We start from the raw sequence: 23,285 nt of genomic DNA on the forward strand, positions 1-23,285 counted from the left end.
ACTGGTGGAATGTGCAGTCAGTGAAGATTGGCCACCAGGCTGCAAAAATATAGCCATGAAACCTCCAACATTATATTGGCCAGTGTTTCAGTTTCATTGTCCAACCCCACAGAGTGGTCTTATGAACAAGAAAAGTGAAGTTGGACATCTCCCATGGCATGCATAGTCACCAGATCTGAATATTATTGTGCCACTTTGGGGTGTTTTGGAGGAGCGAGTCAGATAACATTTTCCTACACCAGAATCATATAGTGACCTGACCCCTGATCTGCAAGAGGAGAATGGCTCAAAATGCCTTTGGCAACTGTGCAGGACTTGTATATGACAATTCCAAAGACGAAATGCTCTATTGGCCAAAAAAAGGAGGCCCAACACCATACTAACTGTGGTCTAAAACCAGGTGTTTCAGTTTTTTTGTCCAACCCCTGTATATAACTTACTTTATTGCACTTTATCTATTTCAGTATGTAAATTTCAATTCTAGTCCATATCTTTAAAGGGGTTTATCTCCACTTTAGCAGCACTTATACACACCAAACTTAACAGTTTTATTCCTCTCTATAATGTGAAGATTTTTACTGAAGGGTTTGTTCATATATCATTCACACTAATTTATAACATTTTATTTAAAAAAAAACAAGGTAAAAATGCATAGATTTAAGGTTTGTGATTTTTTTCTTAACTTCATCAGCACTTACACCAAATTTGGCAGTTTTATTCCTATCTGTATTCTAAAGGTTTTCACTGAAGGGTTTGTTCATATATCATTCACACTGATTTATACAACATTTTATATCTAAAAAAAACATGGTACAAATGCATAGATTTAAGGGTTGTGAGTTTTTTCTTAACTTCAGCAGCACTTACATACACCAAATTTGGCAGTTTTGTTCCTATCTGTATTCTAAAGGTTTTCACTGAAGGGTTTGTTCATATATCATTCACACTGATTTATACAACATTTTATATCTAAAAAAACATGGTAAAAATACATAGATTTAAAGAACAAGAGTTTGTTTCTCCACTTCAGCAGCACTTGCATACACCAAACTTAACAGTTTTATTCCTCTCTGTATTCTGAAGGTTTCTACTGAAGGGTTTGTTCATATATCATTCACACTAATTTATATAAAATTTTATATCTAAAAAACATGGTAAAAATGCATAGATTTAAGGTTTTTGAGTTTTTTTCTTAACTTCAGCAGCACTTACATACACCAAACTTGGCAGTTTTATTCCTATCTGTATTATAAAGGTTTTCACTGAAGGGTTTGTTCATATATCATTTACACTAATTTATACAACATTTTATATCTAAAGACATGGTAAAAATACATAGATTTAAAGGACAAGAGTTTGTTTCTCCACTTCAGCAGCACTTGCATACACCAAACTTAACAGTTTTATTCCTCTCTGTATTCTGAAGGTTTCTACTGAAGGGTTTGTTCATATATCATTCACACTAATTTATATAAAATTTTATATCTAAAAAACATGGTAAAAATGCATAGATTTAAGGTTTTTGAGTTTTTTTCTTAACTTCAGCAGCACTTACATACACCAAACTTGGCAGTTTTATTCCTATCTGTATTATAAAGGTTTTCACTGAAGGGTTTGTTCATATATCATTTACACTAATTTATACAACATTTTATATCTAAAAACATGGTAAAAATACATAGATTTAAAGGACAAGAGTTTGTTTCTCCACTTCAGCAGCACTTGCATACACCAAACTTAACAGTTTTATTTCTCTCTATAATATGAAGATTTTTACTGAAGGGTTTTTTCATATATCATTCACACTAATTTATACAACATTTTATATCTAAAAACATGGTGAAAATGCATAGATTTAAAAGACTAGAGCTTGTTTTTTAACTTCAGCAGCACTTGCATACACCAAACTTAACAGTTTTATTCCTCTCTATATTGGGAAGGTTTTCACTGTAGGATTTGATTATATATCATTCACATTGATTTATATATCATTTTATTCCTAAAAACGTTGATTTGAATATTGTAAAATTTAATTTATTCCTGTGACAAAGCTGAATTTTCAGCAGCATTACTCTAGTCTCTAGTGTCACATGATCCTTTAAAAAGCATTCTAATATGCTGATTTTCTGCTCAAGAAAAAAAAATATTATCAATGTTGAAAATAGCCAAAATGTCTGTGGAAACCGAGTTACATTTTATTTTCACAGATGAATAGAAATTTAAAACAAGCATTTATTTAAAATAGAAATCATTTGTAACATTACAAATGTCTTTACTGTGACTTTTGAACAATTTAATGCATCCTTGTTTTTTTTCTTTTTTTCTTTTCTGAACAGTAATGTGATTTCATATTCAAAAACTCAATAATAAATACTAGTATTTGCATGGTTTTATTGATTTATATAATTTTACTCCTATAGCTGTTGCTTGGCAGTGGCGTTGGCACAGTAAAACTTTATGACACAGATGCCAAGAAGAACCTATACGAGATGTCAATAGATGACATCCATCCACGGTGAGTCCTCACAGATTGCCCATAATGCATCAGGATTTTTCTTGCATACAGTTTCTATTTTTTTAAAAGTACATGGCAGTAGATTCCTATTCCATTCTGAGCTTTCTGTGTGTGTTCAGGATCCTGTCGCTGGCCTGCAGTCCGAGCGGAACATCATTCGTTTGCTCCGCCGCGGCTCAAGCTGCTCACTCCGGTGCCGTGACGGAGGGCGACGCACGCGTTTCGACTCCTGTATCTGGACAGCTGCTTCTGTGGGACACCAAAACCGTCAAACAGCAGGTACTTGAGACACAAACGTCAGCTATACAGAAAATCAACGACTGAAAACTCACTTTAATGATGTTTTTCTTGCGTTCAGCTGCAGTTTGCGCTGGAGCCGGGCCCCGTCGCCATTAACTGCACGGCGTTTAACCACAACGGAAACCTACTGGTGACTGGAGCCGCAGACGGGATGATACGACTGTTTGGTCAGAAGATTTACTCGCATTTATTAAGTTGGCTTGAGAAAGCCAGCTTACTGAAATGCTATTTAAACTTATTATTATTATTATTATTTTGCGACTAAAATTTCTGACTGCTCCTCCTGGAGTTGTTTTCTAACTGATCGGACTTACGGTTTTCCTAAGAATGACGTTTAAATTGTGCTTGTAATGTGCTAATCATGCTAGAAACATGCTAGTAACTTGCTAATCATGCTACAAACATGCTAACAACTTGCTAATCATGTTAACAAAATGCTAATAGCTTGCTAATCATGTTAACATGTTAGCGACATTCTAGTCATGCTAGCAACATGCTAGTGACATGATAGAAGCATGTGAGTAACTTGCTAATCATGCTAGTATCATGTTTGCAACATGCTAATCATTTTAACATCATGCTAGTGTCATGCTAGAAACATGTTAATTATGCTAGCAACATGCTAGTCATGCTAGAAACATGCTAGTAACTAGTTAATCATGTTATCAACTTGCTAACAACATGCTAGCAACTGGTTAATCATGTTAGCAAAATGCTAATAACTCGCTAATCATGTTAACATGTTACTGACATTCTAGTCATGCTAACAACATGCTAGTGACATGCCAGATGCATGTTAGTAACTTGCTAGTCATGCTAGTTAACAACATGCTAGTGTCATGCTAGAAACATGTTAGTAACATGTTAATCATGCTAGTGACATGCTATTCATGTTAAAAAAGCATGCTAGTAACTTGTTAATCATGTTAACAACATGCTAGTGACATGCTAGTAACTTGCTAATCGTGCTAAAACAACTGAAAACATCTTAGCAACTTGCTAATCATGTTAAAAACATGTTAGAAACTTGCTAATCATGCTAAAAACATGTTAGAAAAATGCTAGCAACTTGCTAATCTTGTTGGGAACATGCTAGCAACTTACTAATCATGATAGAAACATGTTAGAAATGTGTTAGCAACTTGCTTATAATGCTAGCAACTTGCTAATCACGTTAAAAACATGCTAATGACATGCTAGCATCTTGATAGTCATGTTAGAAACATCCTAATAACATGCTAATAACTTGCTAAACATGCTAGCAACTTGCTAATCATGTTAGAAACTTGCTAATGACATGCTAGCAACATGCAAATCATCTAATCTATCTAAATACAGTTCAAAAATTTAAGCTTTTACAGCTGCTTTAAACTTTCATGCTAGGCTTTCTCAAGTCAACCTGAAGTTTGTCTTGACAAACTTTTTTTTCTAGTTTGCATGTTGAAAATGTTTGTTTCTTCTGCGTTTCTCTGCAGACATGCAGCGCTATGAGAGCGCGTTGAGCTGGAAGGCTCATGATGGTGAGGTGTACAGCGTGGAGTTCAGCTACGATGAGAACACCGTCTTCAGCATCGGAGAAGACGGGAAGGTGACTGGAGTTTTGGGGATTTTTGTAGGAATTTCTAGAGTTAAAGGAGAAGTTCACTTTCAGAACAAAAATGTACAGATAATGTACTCACCCCCTTGTCATGCAAGATGTTCATGTCTTTCTTTCTTCAGTCGTAAAGAAATTATGTGTTTTGAGAACAACATTTCAGGATTTCTCTCCATATAATGGACTTCTATGGTGCCTCTGAGTTTGAACTTCTAAAATGCAGTTTAAATGCAACTTCAAAGAGCTCTATCTAGCGAAAGGATTGGTTATTTTTATAAAAAGATATTACAATTTATATACTTTTTAACCTCAAATGCTCATCTTGTCTATCTCTGCGTGAGCTCTGTGTATTCCTGTTCATGATAAGACAAGCATTTAAGGTTAATAAATATATAAATTGTAAAAAAAAATTTGGAAAATAACCGATTGTTTTACTAGATACGGCTCTTCTTCCATTGAAGCTGCATTTAAACTGCATTTTGGAAGTTCAAACTCACAGGCACCATAGAAGTCCACTATATGGAGAGAAATCCTGAAATGCTGTCCTCAAAACATAATTTCTTTACGAGTGAAGAACGAAAGACATGAACATCTTGGATGACAAGAGGGTGAGTAAATTATCTGTACATTTTTGTTCTGAAAGTGAACTACTTCTTTAACATTCATGCAAAAATCTGAAAAAAAAAAAACTCTTATAGTAAAAGAGAAAATACAATTGAATCTAATTCTAAATATTACCAAAAGTTATAATAGTATTTCAATTATATGAAAAGTAACATTGATTCAAATTGAAGTCAATTACTTTAAATTGTAATAATATTTCAAAATATTACTGTTTTTACTGTAAATGCAGCCTTGGTGAGCAGAAGAGACGGCTTACAAAAACATTAAAAATCTCATCAACCCCAAACGTTTTGGTAGTTTGAAAGAAGTTTTAGTTTATTTAATAATAATGCATTTTAGAGGTTCAAACTCTTGGGACCATAGAATATATATTAATATATATATATATTATACATATCTCTCTGCTATATGGAGAGAAATCCTGAAATGTTGTCCTCAAAAAAACAGTTTCTTTATGACTGAAGAAAGAAAAACATGAATGTAAATTTTTGTTCTGGAAGTGAACTTAAGAGTGGATTAATGGCTAAACATCTTGTTGTTTGTTGTCAGTTTGTTCAGTGGAATATCCACCGCTGTGGCGTGAAACAGTCGGAGTACTCGCTGTCCCAGGATGCCGTGGGGCCGTTTGTGCTGTCGGGTTACAGCGGCTATAAACAGGTTCAGGTTCCACGCGGTCGACTCTTCGCTTTTGACTCTGAGGGCCAACATGTTCTCACCTGCTCCAGCAGCGGAGGAGTCATCTACCGAGTAAAAACACTATTATCAACCACTTACACCTGATAGATGAGTTTTGTCACCAGTGTTTTGTTTCTGTCTTTTTAGTATCATTGATATACTTTTATAGAATAGTGAATTAGTGTTTTTTCGTGCTGATTTTATTTTAATATTAAAGTTTTAGTAAATTTGTTGGCTTTTTTTCTTTTATGTCTATTTAGCTTCCTTACAATTATTTTTTTCCACCAGTTCAGTTGTAGTTATTTTAGTACTTAGTAAAGTATTTTTTTAACCAGCTAAAATAAAAATGTATTGCATGCTAACAACATTCTAATCATGTTAACGGCATGCTAGTAACTTGGTAATCATGCTATAATCATGCTAGCAACATGCTAATCATGCTAGAAACATGCTGGCAACATGTTAATCATGTTAACAGGATGCTAGCAACTTGGTAATCATGCCAGAATCATGTTAACAACATGTTAATAATGCTAGAAACATGCTAGCATGCTAATCATGTTAACGGCATGCTAGCAACTTGGTAATCATTCTAGAAACATGCTAGCAACATGTTAATCATGTTAACGGGATGCTAGTAACTTGGTAATCATGCTATAATCATGTTAGCAAACATGCTAATCATGCTAGAAACAGGTTAACAACATGCTAATCATGCTAGAATTATGCTAACAACATTCTAATCATGCTAGAAACTTGCTAATCATGTTAACGGCATGCTAGTAACTTGGTAATCATGCTATAATCATGCTAGCAAACATTCTAATCATGCTAGAAACATGCTAGCAACATGCTAATCATGTTAACGGCATGTTAGCAACTTGGTAATCATGCTAGAAACATGCTAGCAACATGCTAATCATGTTAACGGGATGCTAGCAATTTGGTAATCATGTTATAATCATGCTAGCAACATGCTAATCATGTTAGAAACATGCTAGCAACATGCTAATCATGTTAACGGCATGTTAGCTACTAGGTAATCGTGCTAGAAACATGCTAGCAACATGCTAATCATGTTAACGGGATGCTAGCAACTTGGTAATCATGCCAGAATCATGTTAACAACATGCTAATCATGCTAGAAACATGCTAGCAACATGCTAATCATGTTAACGGCATGCTAGTAACTTGGTAATCATGTTGTAATCATGCTAGAAACATGCTAATCATTCTAGAAACAATGCTAGCAACATGCTAATCATGTTAACGGGATGCTAGCAAATTGGTAATCATGCCAGAATCATGTTAGCAACATGCTAATCTTGCTAGAAACATGCTAGCAACATGCTAATCATGTTAACGGCATGCTAGTAACTTGGTAATCATGCTAGCAACATGCTAATCATGCTAGCAACATGCTAATCATGTTAACGGCATGTTAGCAAATTGGTAATCATGTTAGAAACATGCTAGCAACATGCTAATCATGTTTTAACGGGATGCTAGCAACTTTGGTAATCATGCCAGAATCATGTTAGCAACATGCTAATCATGCTAGAAACATGCTAGCATGCTAATCATGTTAACGGCATGCTAGCAACTTGGTAATCATGCTAGCAACATGCTAGAAACATGCTAATAATGCTAGAAACATGCTAGCAACTTGTTAATCATGTAAGAATCATGCTAGCAACTTAATAAGCATGCTAGAATCATGTTAACAACATGTTGGTAACATGTTAACAACATGCTGGTAACATGCTAATCATGCTAGAAACATGCTAACAACATGCTGGTAACATGCTAGCAACTTGTTAATCATGTTATCAACTTGCTAATCATGCTAGAAACATGCTAGCAACATGCTAATCATGTTAACATGTTAGTAACATGCTATTCATGCTAGAAACATGCTATCTGTCTATATTTATCAAACATTGAGCTTTTAAAACAACTTTAAACTTCAAACTACTTCAGACTGAAAACCCTCAAACATAAAACTTGGAATTTTTTTTATCTTTCTAAACTTCTTAAACTCTTTAAAACTTGTAACAATTTTAAAAACTTTTTTAAAACTTTCTGATCCAGTTTTTTCAAGCCGACAAACTTTTTTTTTATCTAGTTTGAGTTAATGTTTATTTTAGCTGAAGACAAAACGTTTGTTCATGGTTTTATTATTAATGTTATATAACCTCATATCTGCTCTCCTCTCGTCTAGTTGAACAAGGCGGACGCCGGTCTGGAAAGCGTCTTGTCTCTCGGCGGTCATAAAGCGCCCGTCGTGACGGTTGATTGGTGCTCAGCGATGGACTGCGGCACCTGCCTCACCGCGTCTATGGACGGCAAGATCAAACTCAGCACACTACTCGCTCAGAAACCCTGAGCTCACAAATCAAGTACAGCGAATCTAAAATGAGCCAGTGAGGAAGATAACTGAAGCAGAATCTCTGCTTATGTTTAAATCACATGATGTCTTATGAACCAATCATCCCTGACAGGGGAACACTGGAATATCAAAACTATGTTACTGATTCAAAGACAACAACTGAATGATAAACCAGGCCACATAGATCCAGTGATAATGTTTTATTTTTTTTCACAAATCAGTTATGTTTCTGTATGAGTTAGTGATGTCTGAGCATGGAGAACTGTTACTTGAGAAAGAACAAACAAACAATGAACAAATGTTCAGTTAGGTCAGTGAGGAAGGGCATTAGCTTCACAGAACTGTTTTTTGTCCTATTAAGATGGTGTTTATTTCTTACTTCTGGAACCATAAAATGCAACTTAGCCAAGTTAAAAAGTATTTGAATCATGTTCATAAAAATGTTTTTGCATCCTGATGTACATTAAAAAAAAAATATGATCAACCAAGTCCTGTATGTCATTTAAAGTGTGGTTTCAGTTCAATTACAAAAACATTATACATTGTATAAATGAATTTGAAATATGTTCTCAGTAATACGATTACAACTGTAATGTCTGTAAAAACAAAAATAGCCACTTAAATGAATTATTCAGTTAAATGTGTGTTATTTGGAGTTATTACGGGCAACTTTCTTGTGAGTGTGGATAGTTACGTCACAATTTTTCCTGGTATCCTTGAGTAGATGTTAAACCAGGTTTATTTATTTTTTTATCTAGTCATTATTGGAGATTGGTTTGGATTGGTAAGTAATTATATCATCATTCTTTTGTTAATTGGTTAACATTTTCCATTGTAAGTGCATTCATGATTCAGGTTACCATCTGAGCGATAGGTTTGATTATCTGTGGTAATTGAAAGGAATAGTTCATACACACACACACACACACACACACACACTCAGTAATTTTCCCTTGCTGTTGTTCTTAAGTTGTATGACCTTTCGTCTTCTGAACGCTTTTAAATAGTATACATACAGTCAAGCAAGAAATTATTCATACCCCTGGCAAATTCTGACTTCAAGAAGACCCTCCAACCTGAAAGAGTTGGAGCTCATCGCTAAAGAAACATGGGAAAAAATACCAGTGGAGACATGCAAAAAGCTGGTCAGCAATTATAGGAAGCGTTTGATTAGTGTAATAGACAATAAAGGCTTTTCTATTGGTTATTGAGAAAGGTATGAATAATTTTGGACATGAAACTTTTTGTTCAAATGTAAATAAAAAAATGAGTAATAATTTTTTCCACAATAATGTACATCATCTGATTATCTTCTGTGAGACGTCTGTGTCATTTCTAATAAATAAATAAAAAACTTGCTGGTTAAATAAAAATTTTAAAATAGAATTTGCCAGGGGTATGAATAATTTTGGGCTTGACTGTAGTAGGTAAAAAAAAAAACCAAAATGTAATTTATTATTCAGCGAAAATCTTGACCTCGACCGTTGCACTTCTGTGCAAGTTCATGAAAGCAGCAGTTTGCGCCGGTGCGCCCAGGGTAATTTGCGTCCATTTTTAGAAATCAGTTCTCACGTTTTACAGTATTAAATAGGAAAATAGTGTCAATAATGCAAAAGGACAGCAGTAAACACTTTTCAAATTTCAGTTTTCAGTTAAAGGCAGTTCATCACTGAACTCAGTGAGGTCATCATCCAGCTCAGTTCAGTTCAAATAGTATACCATATCACTGGAATTTAGGTGTCCCCAACTAAGCAAGGCAGTGGCGACAGTGGCGAGGAACCAAAAACCTTGGGAGAAACCAGGCTCAGTCAGGAGGCCAGTTCTCCTCTGGCCAGACGAACCAGCCATTTGTTCCATGTTGCAGCAAAGTCAGATTGTGCAGAGGACTCATCAGGTTCCTGTGGTCTTGTGCCGATGGCCGTCTAGGTAACGAGGTCTTCACTATGGTATGTGATAAGAGCTCGCTCAAGTACTAAGGTTCCAAACCATTGAGGGCTTTATATGTCATTAGCAAGATATTAAAATCTATACAATGTTTAACTGGGAGCCAGTGCAGTATTCAGGATCTAATATGGTCATACTTCCTGGTTCTAGTAAGAACTCTAGCTGCTGCATTTTGGACCAGCTTGAGTTTGTTTATTAAGTGCACAGAGCAACCACCAAATAAAGCATTATAATAATCTAACCTTGAGATCATCAATGCATGAATTAGCATTTCTGCATTTGCCATTGAGAGCATCGGTCGTAATTTAGATATATTTTTTAAAAGATAGTAAAGTGCTGTTTAACAAATGCTAGAAATGTGGCTTTTGAAGGAAAGATTGCTATCAAATAGCACACATAGGTTCCTAACTGATGACAAAGAATTGACTGAGCAGCCATCCAGTGATACACAGTGTTCTAGGTTATTACATGCAGAGGTTTTATTTAACACCTACGTTTTCATCCAGTATTTTTATATCGACTCTGTTAGGATTCTGTTAGGGTTAGGGTTCGTTTTTTTTAGATTGGTATGTTTCACTGGGTCGCAAAGACATGTAGAGCTGAGTATCTTCAACATAACAGTGAAAGCTAACACCATGTTTCCGGATGATATCCCCCAAGGGTAACATGTAAAGCGTAAAAAGAAACGGCCCTAGTACTGAGCCTTGAGGTACTCCATACTGCACTTGTGAAAGATATGATACCTCTTCATTCACTGCTACAAATTGATGGCGGCCAGATAAATACGATTTGAACCATCCCAGTGCACTTATCCACTAATGCCAACAAAGTTTTTTAGTCTACTCAGAAGAATGTTGTGGTCGATAGTGTCGAATGCAGCGCCAAGTAGCACTAATAAAGAGAGACAACCACGATCAGATGATAAGAGCAGGTCATTTGTAACTCTAATAATAATCCTGACTGGAAATCCTCACAGATACAATTTTTTGGAACATAATTGTGAGGAAACTACCTAGTATCTTTGACTAAAAAGGGAGATTAGAGGAAGAGGCTCTACTCCAGAATGCTCTCCAGAGCCTAACCAGGAACCCGTTCACATCTCATGTTTTGATGCTAAAATTAAAGTGCCTGAAGTGAAATAGTCAATGAATGAGATGATTTCAATCAGGTCAAAAAAGAAGCACATTAATCAACAGACAAACACTAATGTCATTTCAAGCTAAACTACTATTTGTAATAGATGTTAGGATATAATTATGCCCTCAGAAATATGACAGGTAAGCAGACTTACAGCTTTACATTTAACATAGAGAATTGAGTTCATGGATTTGAAATGCATGAACTGATAAGACACTTTGGATTGCCATGTAATAAGTGAATTGATGCACAGTTGGCTTGATCACATTAGGCTTTATTTTGTTCATCTGAGCTCATAACAGTATGCAGACCAATTATTATGATCCATCTGATCTTCTTGCTGTTCTTGTTGTTCTTGTCATCCTCTAACTCCTAAAAGAAAAGCCAAATTCAGATAAGCCAGCACTAACATCACTGAGATCTTACAAACAGTGTTTGATAGCGATTGCATCACCTTAATCGCAGCAGTACATGCGCACATCATCGAGAGCGGTGTCGTCTAATGCTTCTTGCGGCTTTTCTATGTTTGTCTTGATACCACAAATCCCTTTTCCTTCACACGTTTGACTCCAGTCACCCCAATCACCCCAGCCTCTGCCATCACCCTCTAAAAACCCTTGACTACATTTAAACCTGGAAGAAATTTGGATGTGCAACATTATGATAAAATATGTTGTTTCAATCAATACTAACAAAACAAGGCTAAACAAACTCCTGGAACTTGCGATTTGACCAGAAATTGTGCCTGTAGAACTGCATGTTTCAATGGCTACTCAGTTGAGTTTTTTCACTCCACTGTGAACTGAGGTGCTTAAGCAAAGATCAATGAGGCCTGTAATCAATCAGTTCAAAAAGATTATTTTCCAAGACTGGTTAAAGACTGGTCATTTTTGACCAAGAGCACCAAATTAGGTTAAAGGATTTATAGCACAGCACAAAAGCGCATATTTACTTAATGTTGGTTGCGGCCGTGTCGTCACCAGCTCCTTGATATTTTTCAACTCTCAGCTGAAACGCTGTCAAGAATCCAGAATGACACCATTTGATTTCTGTCCACCGACCCCAGCTGAAGAAAAAAGAATCATTATTTATAGAAAATTCATCGTCTAGCTCAGGGGTGTCCAAACTCAGTCCTGGAGGGCCAGTGTCCTTGAGAGTTTAGCTCCAACTTGCCTCTACCTGCTTGGAACTTTCTAGCATGCCTAAAATAAGACCTGGATTAGCTGGTTCAGGTGTTGTTGTATTAGGGTTGGAGCTAAACTCTGCAGGTCAGTATCCCTCCAGGACCGAGTTTGGACACCCCTGGTCTAGCTTATGAAGAAACTGACTCTTAATGTAACAATTCCTAATAACCTCAAACCTGCTACATTAATCCTCTTTAGACTGAGCCCATTACCTTCCAACCTCTGACCGAACTGAGGCGTAGTTATGATATAAGTTCAATGATCTATCAAGCACATTAATGCAGTGAAGGCGAATCCCGTTGACTGCAGTGAGATCACCAGGGAGACCATCCACCGTGTCCACCTTAAAAACAAAACAAAATGCAACGCTAAATTTGAAAGAGAAAAATATTATTTCTTAACTCTAGTGTTTTTGGAGGTACACCAGCATCAAACATTTTGGATGTCTCCCTTATCTAACCTGTCCATTTCAGGTCTAAGAGTCTTTAAAGAACTGATGAGTTGACTCAAGCGTGTTCAGAAATGTTTATTGTTGGTGTGCTTTCCCTGGTCTAACCCAATCCATAGTTATTCCACTTCATGCTTCTTTAGTATTAAGCCATCACACAACTTGAGCAGGCGCAGACATTTTCTTAGAGATATCTGGAATTGAATTACTAGCAACTCAAGAGTTTATTTTTTTCTAAGGTTTGAACCTTCAACCCTTAGTCACCAGCTTACACTTCTCACCATTAAACTGTAAATAAGTTAGCTTACCTTTAGACTGAACCCTGCGGCATACATTCCAAGTGGACACATATCCCTGTCACCCCACGTCCCCCATCCAATTCCATTCGGCACCGTCAGCTCTGATCTGTAATGTCTGTTGGTGCTTCGCTCAGGACGTTTTTCTCCAGCCTGAACACTCACCTGCAGCCCAATAATGACTAGCAGTGAAAACATCAAGGAAATGAAGTAATGCATTGCTGCAGCGCTGGCCTGATGAATTAAAATTCTGATGAACTTAATTGATCAAGCAGACACAGAGAGCTAGTGCACTACCATAACATTCTCAACTTTATTAAGGAAGATGGGTCATATTTATACAACACAGGTTCATGCAACAGCATACAGGATGCCCTCGACATCCAATCAAAGTAGTCAGAGGTCAAAAATGACCCTAAATGGATATTAAGAAATATAAAAATGATTAAGATGTGTGTACGTTTACATGCGTGCATTTGGTTGCCATTATCGTATGGGTGCACTGGTGTGTCCGAGATCTAGTTCTCGTTTTGTCTAGTTGTGATAATGATGTGCACATAATGACAGGAAGTTACACAAGGGCAGTCAAATGCGAAGCTTAAGAATTAAGAAAAACTATATAAGAAATGTATAATTAGAATAAGAAATAAGAAAATCAACAGTGGTCATATGGTACTTTGCATGAAGAAATATTCACAGAGCAAAGATCAGTTAACTAAAGAATCAGTGTTTATTATATTTTTAGTACATTTTTGGACCAGCCAGTGATCAAGACAATGCAAAACTAACTGACCTGCAAGTAAACGACAAACACTGACTCATCAGATCAAATGCTGCTCATTGAAACAGCATTCCTAGGTGAAAAAAATGCAGTAAAATACACTTTATTTACTTGCACTTATATAGTACACTTTCATAATGTACTTAAAGTGTACTAAATACACCTAATACATAATTATTATTTAGTACTTCTTAAGATCATCAGTAATCTTAAGAACATCTGAGTGTACTTAACTGTGCTCTTTTGGGACTCCATGAATATAAACTATTTTCTCTGTATTTAGAAAAACTGTATTTAGTAACTACTTATAGTGCAATTGAACCCATCCTCCATGCACTTTTAAATATACTTATCATACATAGTGCATAAAATGCACGTATTAATTATTCAAAATGTAAGATCAATATATACTACTACCAGTCAAAAGTTTGGACACACATCCCCATTCTCTTTAATGGGGAAGTGTGTCTAAACATTTGACTGGTAGTGTATGTATTTAAAATTCAATTGGTTGGTTTTATGTTGTTAAAGTTACATTTATGAAAAGAAATATGACTGTTTGCAAAAAGAAATTATTAAATTAGTTTTTAAATTATTATAAGATTCAGTCCGATTAGATGGTCATTTTACATCTAGATGGGACTCGACTCGGGTCAACTTACCCCTAAACTGGTGCAAACTGGACCATGGGAACACTTTTTTATAAGAAGCTATTAAGAACCCTTTGTCATAGATACATTCTGATCGTTTAAAATTATAGGGATACTTTTATTATGATAGGAAAGGATAGATACTTTCATTGTACTTCCTCATTCCCTTATATTGTACCCATTTTCAGGTACAACAATTTAATTAGACATTCTAGTTGTAATCAGTAGTGGTGCTGTTCTTAACTTGTATAATCTTTCATTTTCTGAAATAATATTTGGTAAAACAAACCGAAGTGTAAAGTATTATTTAGCGAAAATCTTGACCTCGACCGCTGCACTTCCGGGCGCGTTCATGACAGCGACAGTTCGCGCCCATTTTTAAAAAATAAATTCTCGCGGTCGCGATCACAACCGACAACCGTAACGGACGTATTTTACCTCAGAGAACAAACCCATCGTATGCCTCACGGAACGAGTCACAAACGAGTGTTTTATGAAATGTTTGCAGCCTTTAAAGGTTTAAAAGTCCACTGTCATTATAGGACAACATCAGCACCAAGTAGGACATCTTTAAGTGGACGGTAAAAAAGAAAGAAGGTCATACAGCTTTAGAATAACTCCAAGGTGAGCAAAAAATGTCTGAATGTATTTATTTTCAAGTTAAATTATACTGAAGAAATTACTAAGAGCTGACCCATAAAGAGGCACTGGATGAATACCTAATCATTCATCTTTTAGTAACTTTGTCAAATCACATAAATTAACGTCTCAGAAATGTACTTCACATTGACAGCTAGTAACAAAAGTTGTCTTGGAGAAAAACATTAAATTCATCATTCATTATGTTCAAGATCTTTTAACATTGGTTGTTGTTTTTGTTCTTGTTGTCATCTATTAAATATGAATGGAAATAAAAATTATTTATAATCTCTCTTTTAGATCTGCCCAAGTCATTCTGTCCGAAAACTAGTTAAGCACCAAGAACATCAGGGTGAGTAAAAAATGTCTGAATTTAGTTTTTGTCAAGTTAAATTATACTGAAGAAATTAGTAAGAACTGACCAAGAGACACTCGATAAATACATATTCATTCGTCTTTTTAACAAAATTCAATCACATCAAGAAAAGTCCCACAAAAAAAAAAAAAAACACTAGTAAATTACTCATTATGTTCAAGATCGTTTAATATTGGTTGTTGTTTTTGTTCTTGTTGTCATCTATTAAATATCAATGGAAAGAAAACTAATTTTATTAAAAAATCTATTTTTTAGATTTGCCCAATTTATTCTGTCCAAAGCAGTTACCATCATTGTTTGACACCAACAACAACAGGGTGAGTAAAAATGATTGACTTTTATTTTTTGAGTTCGCTATCTTTAGTTAATTACACTTAAATCAGGTAAGAACTGACCCATGAAGACACACTTAAAATACTTCATTCACCTTTTTAATGAAATCCATTCACAAAATCACATATAGTAACTTAGTAGTCATGAAACTTGTCTGGGGGAAAGTAAACTCTTTAGCGTTTTATCATTTTGTCTCATTTCGAGATGTAATTGCTGTTTTTGTTGTCTTCCGTTAAATATGATTGGAAAAAAATCTCCTAATTCAGCCCAATTTGCCCAATTCATTCTACCCAAAACTAGTGAGGCATTATTTGAAGGTAGGTTTACTGGTGATAATGAAATTCCACCAATCGGTTTAGTCACAGCAGTACATGCGTACATCATTGAGAGCCGTGTCGTCTCCGACTCCCTGCGGCTGCTCCACCATCGTCTCAATGCCACATATTCCCTTTCCTCCACACGTCTCGCTCCAGTCGCCCCATTCGCCCCACGACATCCCGGATCCCTTTACCATTCCTGTGTTTCCACTGCAGTTAAACCTGGAAATTCAGAGCATACAATGATCACAACCAGAGACAACAGCGTTAAATAACTCTAGACACTTGACCAGGTCACTTTATATCCATGTCAGATGAGCCTCATGCAGTGATGTGTTTATACAGCTTGTTATGGGATGTTGTGAGAATGACATTCTTACTCCAGAATCCTGCTGCTTTAGGAAAACTGGTTGTCAGAAGTTAAATAAGTTCACCTGATGTCGTTTGCGGCCGTGTCGTCCCAGGTCCCTTGGTATGGTTCCACTCTCAGCTGAAAAGATGTTAGAAATCCACTCGAGCACCATTTGATATCTGACCATTTACCCCAGCTGAGGAAAGAATAGAAAAAGGAACATTAGTAGTATCTATTATTAATCGATTAGTTTAATAAACTTGGATTTAGTAGCAAAAAACTGGCTCTGTTCTGAAACCTAGTATACTGTCTTGTAGTCTACCTGTGTACATAGGCTGCATCTTAACTGAAATGATTTAAAGCGCTCTACATAGACAGCAACTCTGTCATAAGATGCTGTCTATATAGGCAGCTCACTAGGTTTTGAAATGTCTAGTTCAAGCTCTTCACCTTCCCACGTCGGACTGAATTGTGGCGTAGTCTTCATAAGGGCCCGATGAGCCTTTAGACGGGTTGATGCAGTGAAGACGAATCCCATTGAGCGCTGTGTTATCACCAACCAGCAGAGATTCCCATCTACCTGCCACCTTCAGAAAAACAACAGCATGTGCAATACTAATAATTTAATGATTTTAAATTATTTAAAAAATATTAATATATTAATTCAGTTAATTAATCATTAACTGAAATAAAAAACAACAGCAAAATGCTATACTTGCAGTATATATTTTAAATTTCTGTTTATTTTAAGTTATTAAAATGACAAAATTTTGAAAGAACTAAACTAAAATTAAATTGCTAGAACATAATACAAAAAATATATATAAATAAATAACAAAACACTGTATGAGACACTGCGTGATATGATATTTTACATATGGTGTTTTATACACGTAAATGATCAGCTCATTGATTTTTGGATATATGTGACCATGGCGTCCACATACGTGGACATGACAGTTTGTGGACAAAACATAGTTTGGGAAGAATTTGTTTGAAAACATCAGTAATAATATAATAGTTTACAACAATGTAAATTGACATTGCTTGTGTGATAAATAACTTAACATTGATTTTTATTCATTGAGAATGTAAACATGTTTGCAAAAAAGTAGTTTGGGGAGAATTTGTTAGAAAACATCAATGTACAATAGTTGACAACAGTATAAACTGACTTTGCATGATAAATAACTTTACATTGATTTTTATTTGTCAAACATGTTAGCAAAAAATGTAATTGTGAAAACGTAGTTTGGGAAGAGTTTGTTAGAAAACAAATTTCCAATAGTTTACAACAGTATAAATTAACATTGCATGTGTGATGCACTTTACACTAATTTTTATTGGTTGAAAATGTGAAAATGTTCACAAAAAATTAACTGTGAAAATGTAGTTTGCGAAGATTTTGTTGAAACAATTAATTATGCAACTAACAATAAAAAATATTCAGGCACATTTCTCAGGCTGTAAATGAAAGAGATTTGCACTTTGTTACACAAAGGTGTCTTGATTGTTTTCTGTGGATACAGATCGAGTGTCCACATATGTTTTTTTCAAAAAGACCTTAATGTTCAAAGATAATATGTGACCCTGGACCACAAAACCAGTCTTAAGTCGCTGGAGTATATTTGTAGCAATAGCCAAAAATACATTGCATGGGTCAAAATTTTTGATTTTTCTTTTATGCCAAAAATCATTAGGAAATTAAGTAAAGATCATGTTCCATGAAGATTTTTTGTAAAATTCCTACTGTAAATATAACAAAATGTAATTTTTGATTTGTAAAATGCATTGTTAAGAACCTATTTGGACAACTTTAAAGGTGATTTTCTCAGTATTTTGATTTTTTTGCACCCTCAGATTCCTGATTTTCAAATAGATGTATCTCGGTCAAATATTGTTCTATCCTAACAAACTATGCATCAATAGAAAGCTTATTTATTGAGCTTTCATATGATGTATAAATCTCAGTTTTGTAAAATTTTACCTTATGACTGGTTTTGTGGTCCATGGTCACATATGTGGTTATTATTATATTAATTGGTTCCTCTTAACCCCAAAAAACTAGAAGAAATCTGAAATGTTCCATTAAGATATTTTGTAAATTTTCTACTGTAAATATATCAAACCTTAATTTTTGATTAGTAATATGCATTGCTAAGAACTTAATTTGGACGACTTTAAAGGTGATTTTCACAATATTTCGATTTTTTTGCACCCTCAGATTCCTCAGATAGAGTTGTATCTTGGCCAAATATCGTCCTATCCTAACAAACCACATCAATGGAAAGCTATTTATTCAGCTTTCAGATGATGCATACGTCTCAATTAAAAAAAAAGACCCTTATGACTGGTTTTGTGCTTCAGAGTCACATATTGTTCATGTGACTATGTATGTGGGCAAAATTGGATGTCAGTTGGATTGTCAATTGAAGTTACTGAGATACTGAGAATCATAAAATATTTTTTTTGTTTTGATTTATGACATTTTTTTTATTTATTTTTTTTAAAGCTACCATGGCTATTTTCAAAATATAAAAAGAGAATATCTAAATTTATCTTCGATTAAAAGACCTAAAATTTCTGGTCTGCAAATATCTGGCCTAACATTTTTTTGTCGTGACAATCCTAATTATTATTTGATGTTGTGTATCAGTGCTATGATTAAAAACTCACATTTTGGGGTTGTAATTTTGATTTTTCACACACGTGCCATAATACATAATATATTATAATAATGTGCAACTGTAGAATTTACTAATAACTGTTCACATGTACTAGACTTAAGCTGTATCAGCTTAAAAACAAATAACGTCATAATAATCACTTATAACCAGACCAATCATTCAAAATAAGATCAGGAACGTGAATTAAGAAAGTAGTTAGTTTTGATTTCAAGTAAAGTTGGTTACCAACCACTGAACTACTGTATACTGGTGATATTTACTCACCTTAAGACTAAAGCCTGTGGCGTACATTCCAGTCGGACACATTTCTTTCTGACCCCATGATCCCCATCTCATTCCGTTATGGACCATCAGCACAGATCTGAAAGGTCTGCTGATGGTTCGCTCGAAGCGTCCTCCTGCGATTACATACTGATCGAAAACAGGCAGTAGTAAAATCAACGTCAGAGGAAGAAACTTGTACATGGTTAGAGATTCCGTCTTTATATCTCCTGCTGGAGATCAGTGTGTACTGGTTCCTCACGGAGCTCAATGTAGGACGTTGACCTTTCTCTAACAGCTGGATCCAAGTCCAACCAGCACAGCAAACAGAACCTCCCTCCAAAAGTAAATAGAGTCGAGAAGTGTTGATCAGTGGCCAAAGATGTCAGATTTGATCAGTATTATGAAATGTCAAATGCCACTCAAAAAAGAATGTTCAGTATATTTAAAATGCTTCGCTTGGCACTTTGGACATTTTTTATTTATTTTTTATTTTGAAATTGTAGTAGTTCACAGAAATAATTTAAATATTTCTTGTAAAGGCTCTTCTTATGCGTAAGACTTGTTCTAGAGTAATAAAAGTTACTGAAAGTGGATCTGTTTTACACAAAGCGTTTATTGATTTTTTGATTGGTCAGACAATTCCAAATATATTTAGAGAAATGAACAACAAATGAGCAAGTAACAAAGCTATATTTAAATGGTAACGACTTTTGTCAGGTTAGTAAGGAAGGGCATGATGTAAAAGTGTTGTCAAAAGTACCCGCGTTGGTACTTAAAGCATAACTATTGGCTAAATTCAACCTGGGCTGTTTTTTTTTTTTTTTTATTGTAAATGGGATCAACTTGTATCTAAAAGCATAATTACGACGAACGAGCCGTTTTTGACATGAACCGTGATTTCGTTTTCTGGTCAAATGGCCGATGAATGGGAGTGCTTGATATTTTTACAACACTAAGAAGGCTCGACACACACCATGAAACTTTGCTGGAAGTATGGCCTGGGTCTCTACACATGAATTCCAGCATTGAGAACATTGTTTCATTCATTCAAGATTCAACTCTTAGTTGAAAAGCAGTTAAGAAACAGCAAGGACACCATTTGATTTCTGTCCACTCCCCCCAGCTGTGGACAAACACAGTTTTATTGATCAAGTCAAATTTTATTTACAAAAAAAAAAAAAATTTAAATAAGAAAGCATACATTTTCTTTAAGTTTATAAAAATTATGTATTATAGTATTGGGTGGGATGCCAGATTTTCTATAGGTCTAAAGGGGGGCGTGACTAAAAAAGTTTGAGAACCACTGCATTAAGACAATGATCCATTGGGAACAGAGTGCAAGGTGGACTCAAGATGAACTAAACATAAACATACAGTAGTTCAATCATTACTGCACTGTATTTTTGGTCTTGTTGTCTAGGACAAATATGTAAACATTATTAAATCAAGATACATTGACTTGAGAAGAAAAATGACAAAACATGTCTTGTATTATCAAAAATATATCAGGCACTCATAGATTATTTCAGTTAGATACATCTTAGTGATAGATTTGTTTGTTTTTTAGCTTTTGTCTTCTCAATATGTTAATTGATGGACTGGAGTGGTGTGGATTATTGTGTTGTTTGGACACCATGAAAAAATTCAAATGGCTTTGCTTGGAATTTTGTGTTTTTAATTTAACGTGTTTATATTTTGATATTGAGTGGGGTTCACAGAAACCATTTGATTATTTACTGTAAATAATCTCCTCATGCTTTGATGCTTGACTTAAAGTGCAAAACTTTAACATCAACAAAATATTTCCATTGCAAAATATTTTCCAAATGGCAACAAAGAATCTTTAGTTTGAAGAGTGTAGGATTTAAAATGATTTAAAATGCACTCAGCAAGATAACAAAGTTTCTTTTTAACAGGGTTGACAGTATTACACTTTAATTTAATGAAGTGTTCCTCTAGAGTTCACGGTTCATTTGCAGGAAATGCATGAACAGATAAGACAATTGCTTTGAATGCAGAAGTTGCCTAATGTAATCAAACTTCTGAGGTAAACCGTTGTGATAAAGGATGAAAGACTACAAGGTGTTTCTAAGAAAGAGACTTTGATGCTGATATTTGGCACAAAAATAAAACAACAGGTGGGATATTCCAGTCAACCTCAGTTTTTTTGAGGTTTTGATCGTCCTGTTTGGTGTTATATTCACTTACATGTTACTTCATGTTAATTTACCATAGTATGATGATTCATTTGATCATTATCAGCATCCTCTTACACCAAACAGAGTTGCTCTGCGTTATGTGTCAGTGTTTGATTGCGATTGCATCACCTTAATCTCAACAAAACATGTGCACATCATTGAGAGCGGTGTCGTCTCCAATTCCCTGTGGCTCTTCTATCCGTGTCGTGATGCCACAAATCCCTTTTCCAGGACACACTTGGCTCCAGTCGCCCCACTCGCCCCAATATGTGCCTTTACCTTTCAACAAAGTACCTCCCCTGCAGTTGAATCTAGAAATAATAATAATAATTTAATCTTTTTATTTAAAAATATGAAAGTATGTTCATACAACTTGATTGCTGCATAAGTCTTCTTAGGTCATATGATGCTTTGCATGAATAAACAAATATCCAGAGAAGAAACTTTAGGTAAAGATTCGGTGTTTAGTCATGTTATTGTTTCAGCCAGTGATCAAGACAAAAACGCAAAACTAAATAACTAAATGAACTCGGATATTAAAATCAATGACCTAACACACTTAAGACCAACACTGACTGATCAGATCAAATGCTGCTCACTGAAACAGCTTTATTATTGACAGCAATTATAAGAAAGCATAAAAGATCTTCTTTGTTAAACAGCTGGAGGAAGCATTATTATGGATTTGGATTTTAGTTAAAAACATCCTAATAATGGATTTGTTTCTTTTGTTTTCTCAAGATATTAATCGATGAACTGGAGTGATGTGGATTGCTTGTGGATTATGTAGATGTTTTTTTATCAACTTTTTACGACATTTGATCATCAAATGGCATTCTACAGACATTTTGGAAAATTTTAATTTAATGCATTTTTTATTTTGATATTTAATGGGTTCACAGAAATCATTTTCATGATACTTTATTTATTATATATAAGTTGAGTACCATTACTCCTATGTGTTCATACTGAATTAACATTATTAGATTGGTTTGGCTTTACATTTAAATTTCATATATCATATAATATCAGAGTGTTATACTTTTTAAACCCTTTTTACTATAGCAAAAAAGCTACATACATCGTTATTTGTCAATTTTTCAGACCATGTCTCTGTTTGTGGTATTTAACAATCAATTTGAAAATTTCTGTATTGATTTCTCATTACTTTCATGTGATTGAGTGAGAGAATCATGCTAAAACTGTAAGCGTAGATAAAAGAAGGAACATTACGGATTATTACGGCAACCTTTTGGGTAACACTTTATTTCGATGGTCCATCTGTTGACACTCTACTAGTTATCAGTATTCATTTAGTTGCATGTCAACAATGCATCAGTTGACATTCAACAACATTGTTTCAACAGACAGAGTCTGTTTTTTGAGTGATTTCGCAGCGGTGAATATTAAATTTGCAAGTAGTGATAGTAGGTTAATGATGAAAAATTAGTTAATTTGATCTTTTTTGAGAATGGACGTAGTTAGGCGCGTACGCGGTGGTTTGTTTTACCGACGTCATAGACACATGCGAAGTAGCGATCTCTGAATATAATACGAATGCGCTGGTTTAAAGTGATGATAT

The 23,285-nt window shown here is 34.9% G+C and overlaps 3 protein-coding genes across 3 annotated transcripts in view; 1 reads left to right on the forward strand and 2 right to left on the reverse strand.

Annotated features, from left to right (window-relative positions):
- Positions 1 to 8,181, forward strand: part of LOC141292118 (WD repeat-containing protein 91-like) — a 14,217-nt gene extending 6,036 nt beyond the window's left edge. The window contains exons 3-8 of the mRNA XM_073824073.1: positions 2,421 to 2,515; positions 2,635 to 2,794; positions 2,874 to 2,982; positions 4,291 to 4,403; positions 5,583 to 5,780; positions 7,930 to 8,181. Coding sequence (XP_073680174.1) covers positions 2,421 to 2,515; positions 2,635 to 2,794; positions 2,874 to 2,982; positions 4,291 to 4,403; positions 5,583 to 5,780; positions 7,930 to 8,094 — 840 coding nt within the window. The 3' untranslated portion in view covers positions 8,095 to 8,181. The remainder of the gene's footprint in view (positions 1 to 2,420; positions 2,516 to 2,634; positions 2,795 to 2,873; positions 2,983 to 4,290; positions 4,404 to 5,582; positions 5,781 to 7,929) is intronic.
- A 3,252-nt stretch (positions 8,182 to 11,433) lies between these two features.
- Positions 11,434 to 14,421, reverse strand: LOC141292464 (vitelline membrane outer layer protein 1-like). Its single transcript, XM_073824482.1, has 5 exons — positions 13,119 to 14,421; positions 12,575 to 12,705; positions 12,131 to 12,244; positions 11,633 to 11,811; positions 11,434 to 11,550 (listed from the first exon to the last, which is right to left on the reverse strand). The coding sequence occupies exons 1-4, from the start codon at positions 13,323 to 13,325 to the stop codon at positions 11,634 to 11,636; spliced, it is 630 nt and encodes a 209-aa protein (XP_073680583.1). The 5' UTR covers positions 13,326 to 14,421; the 3' UTR covers positions 11,434 to 11,550; position 11,633.
- Positions 14,422 to 15,453: 1,032 nt separating this feature from the next.
- On the reverse strand, positions 15,454 to 19,767 carry LOC141292463 (vitelline membrane outer layer protein 1-like). Its single transcript, XM_073824481.1, has 4 exons — positions 19,506 to 19,767; positions 17,005 to 17,141; positions 16,637 to 16,750; positions 15,454 to 16,424 (listed from the first exon to the last, which is right to left on the reverse strand). The coding sequence occupies exons 1-4, from the start codon at positions 19,704 to 19,706 to the stop codon at positions 16,241 to 16,243; spliced, it is 636 nt and encodes a 211-aa protein (XP_073680582.1). The 5' UTR covers positions 19,707 to 19,767; the 3' UTR covers positions 15,454 to 16,240.
- Positions 19,768 to 23,285: the final 3,518 nt, after the last annotated feature.

Source organism: Garra rufa, chromosome 19 (genome assembly GCF_049309525.1).
Source record: "Garra rufa chromosome 19, GarRuf1.0, whole genome shotgun sequence".
In the NCBI taxonomy this organism is placed as follows: Eukaryota; Metazoa; Chordata; class Actinopteri; order Cypriniformes; family Cyprinidae; genus Garra; species Garra rufa.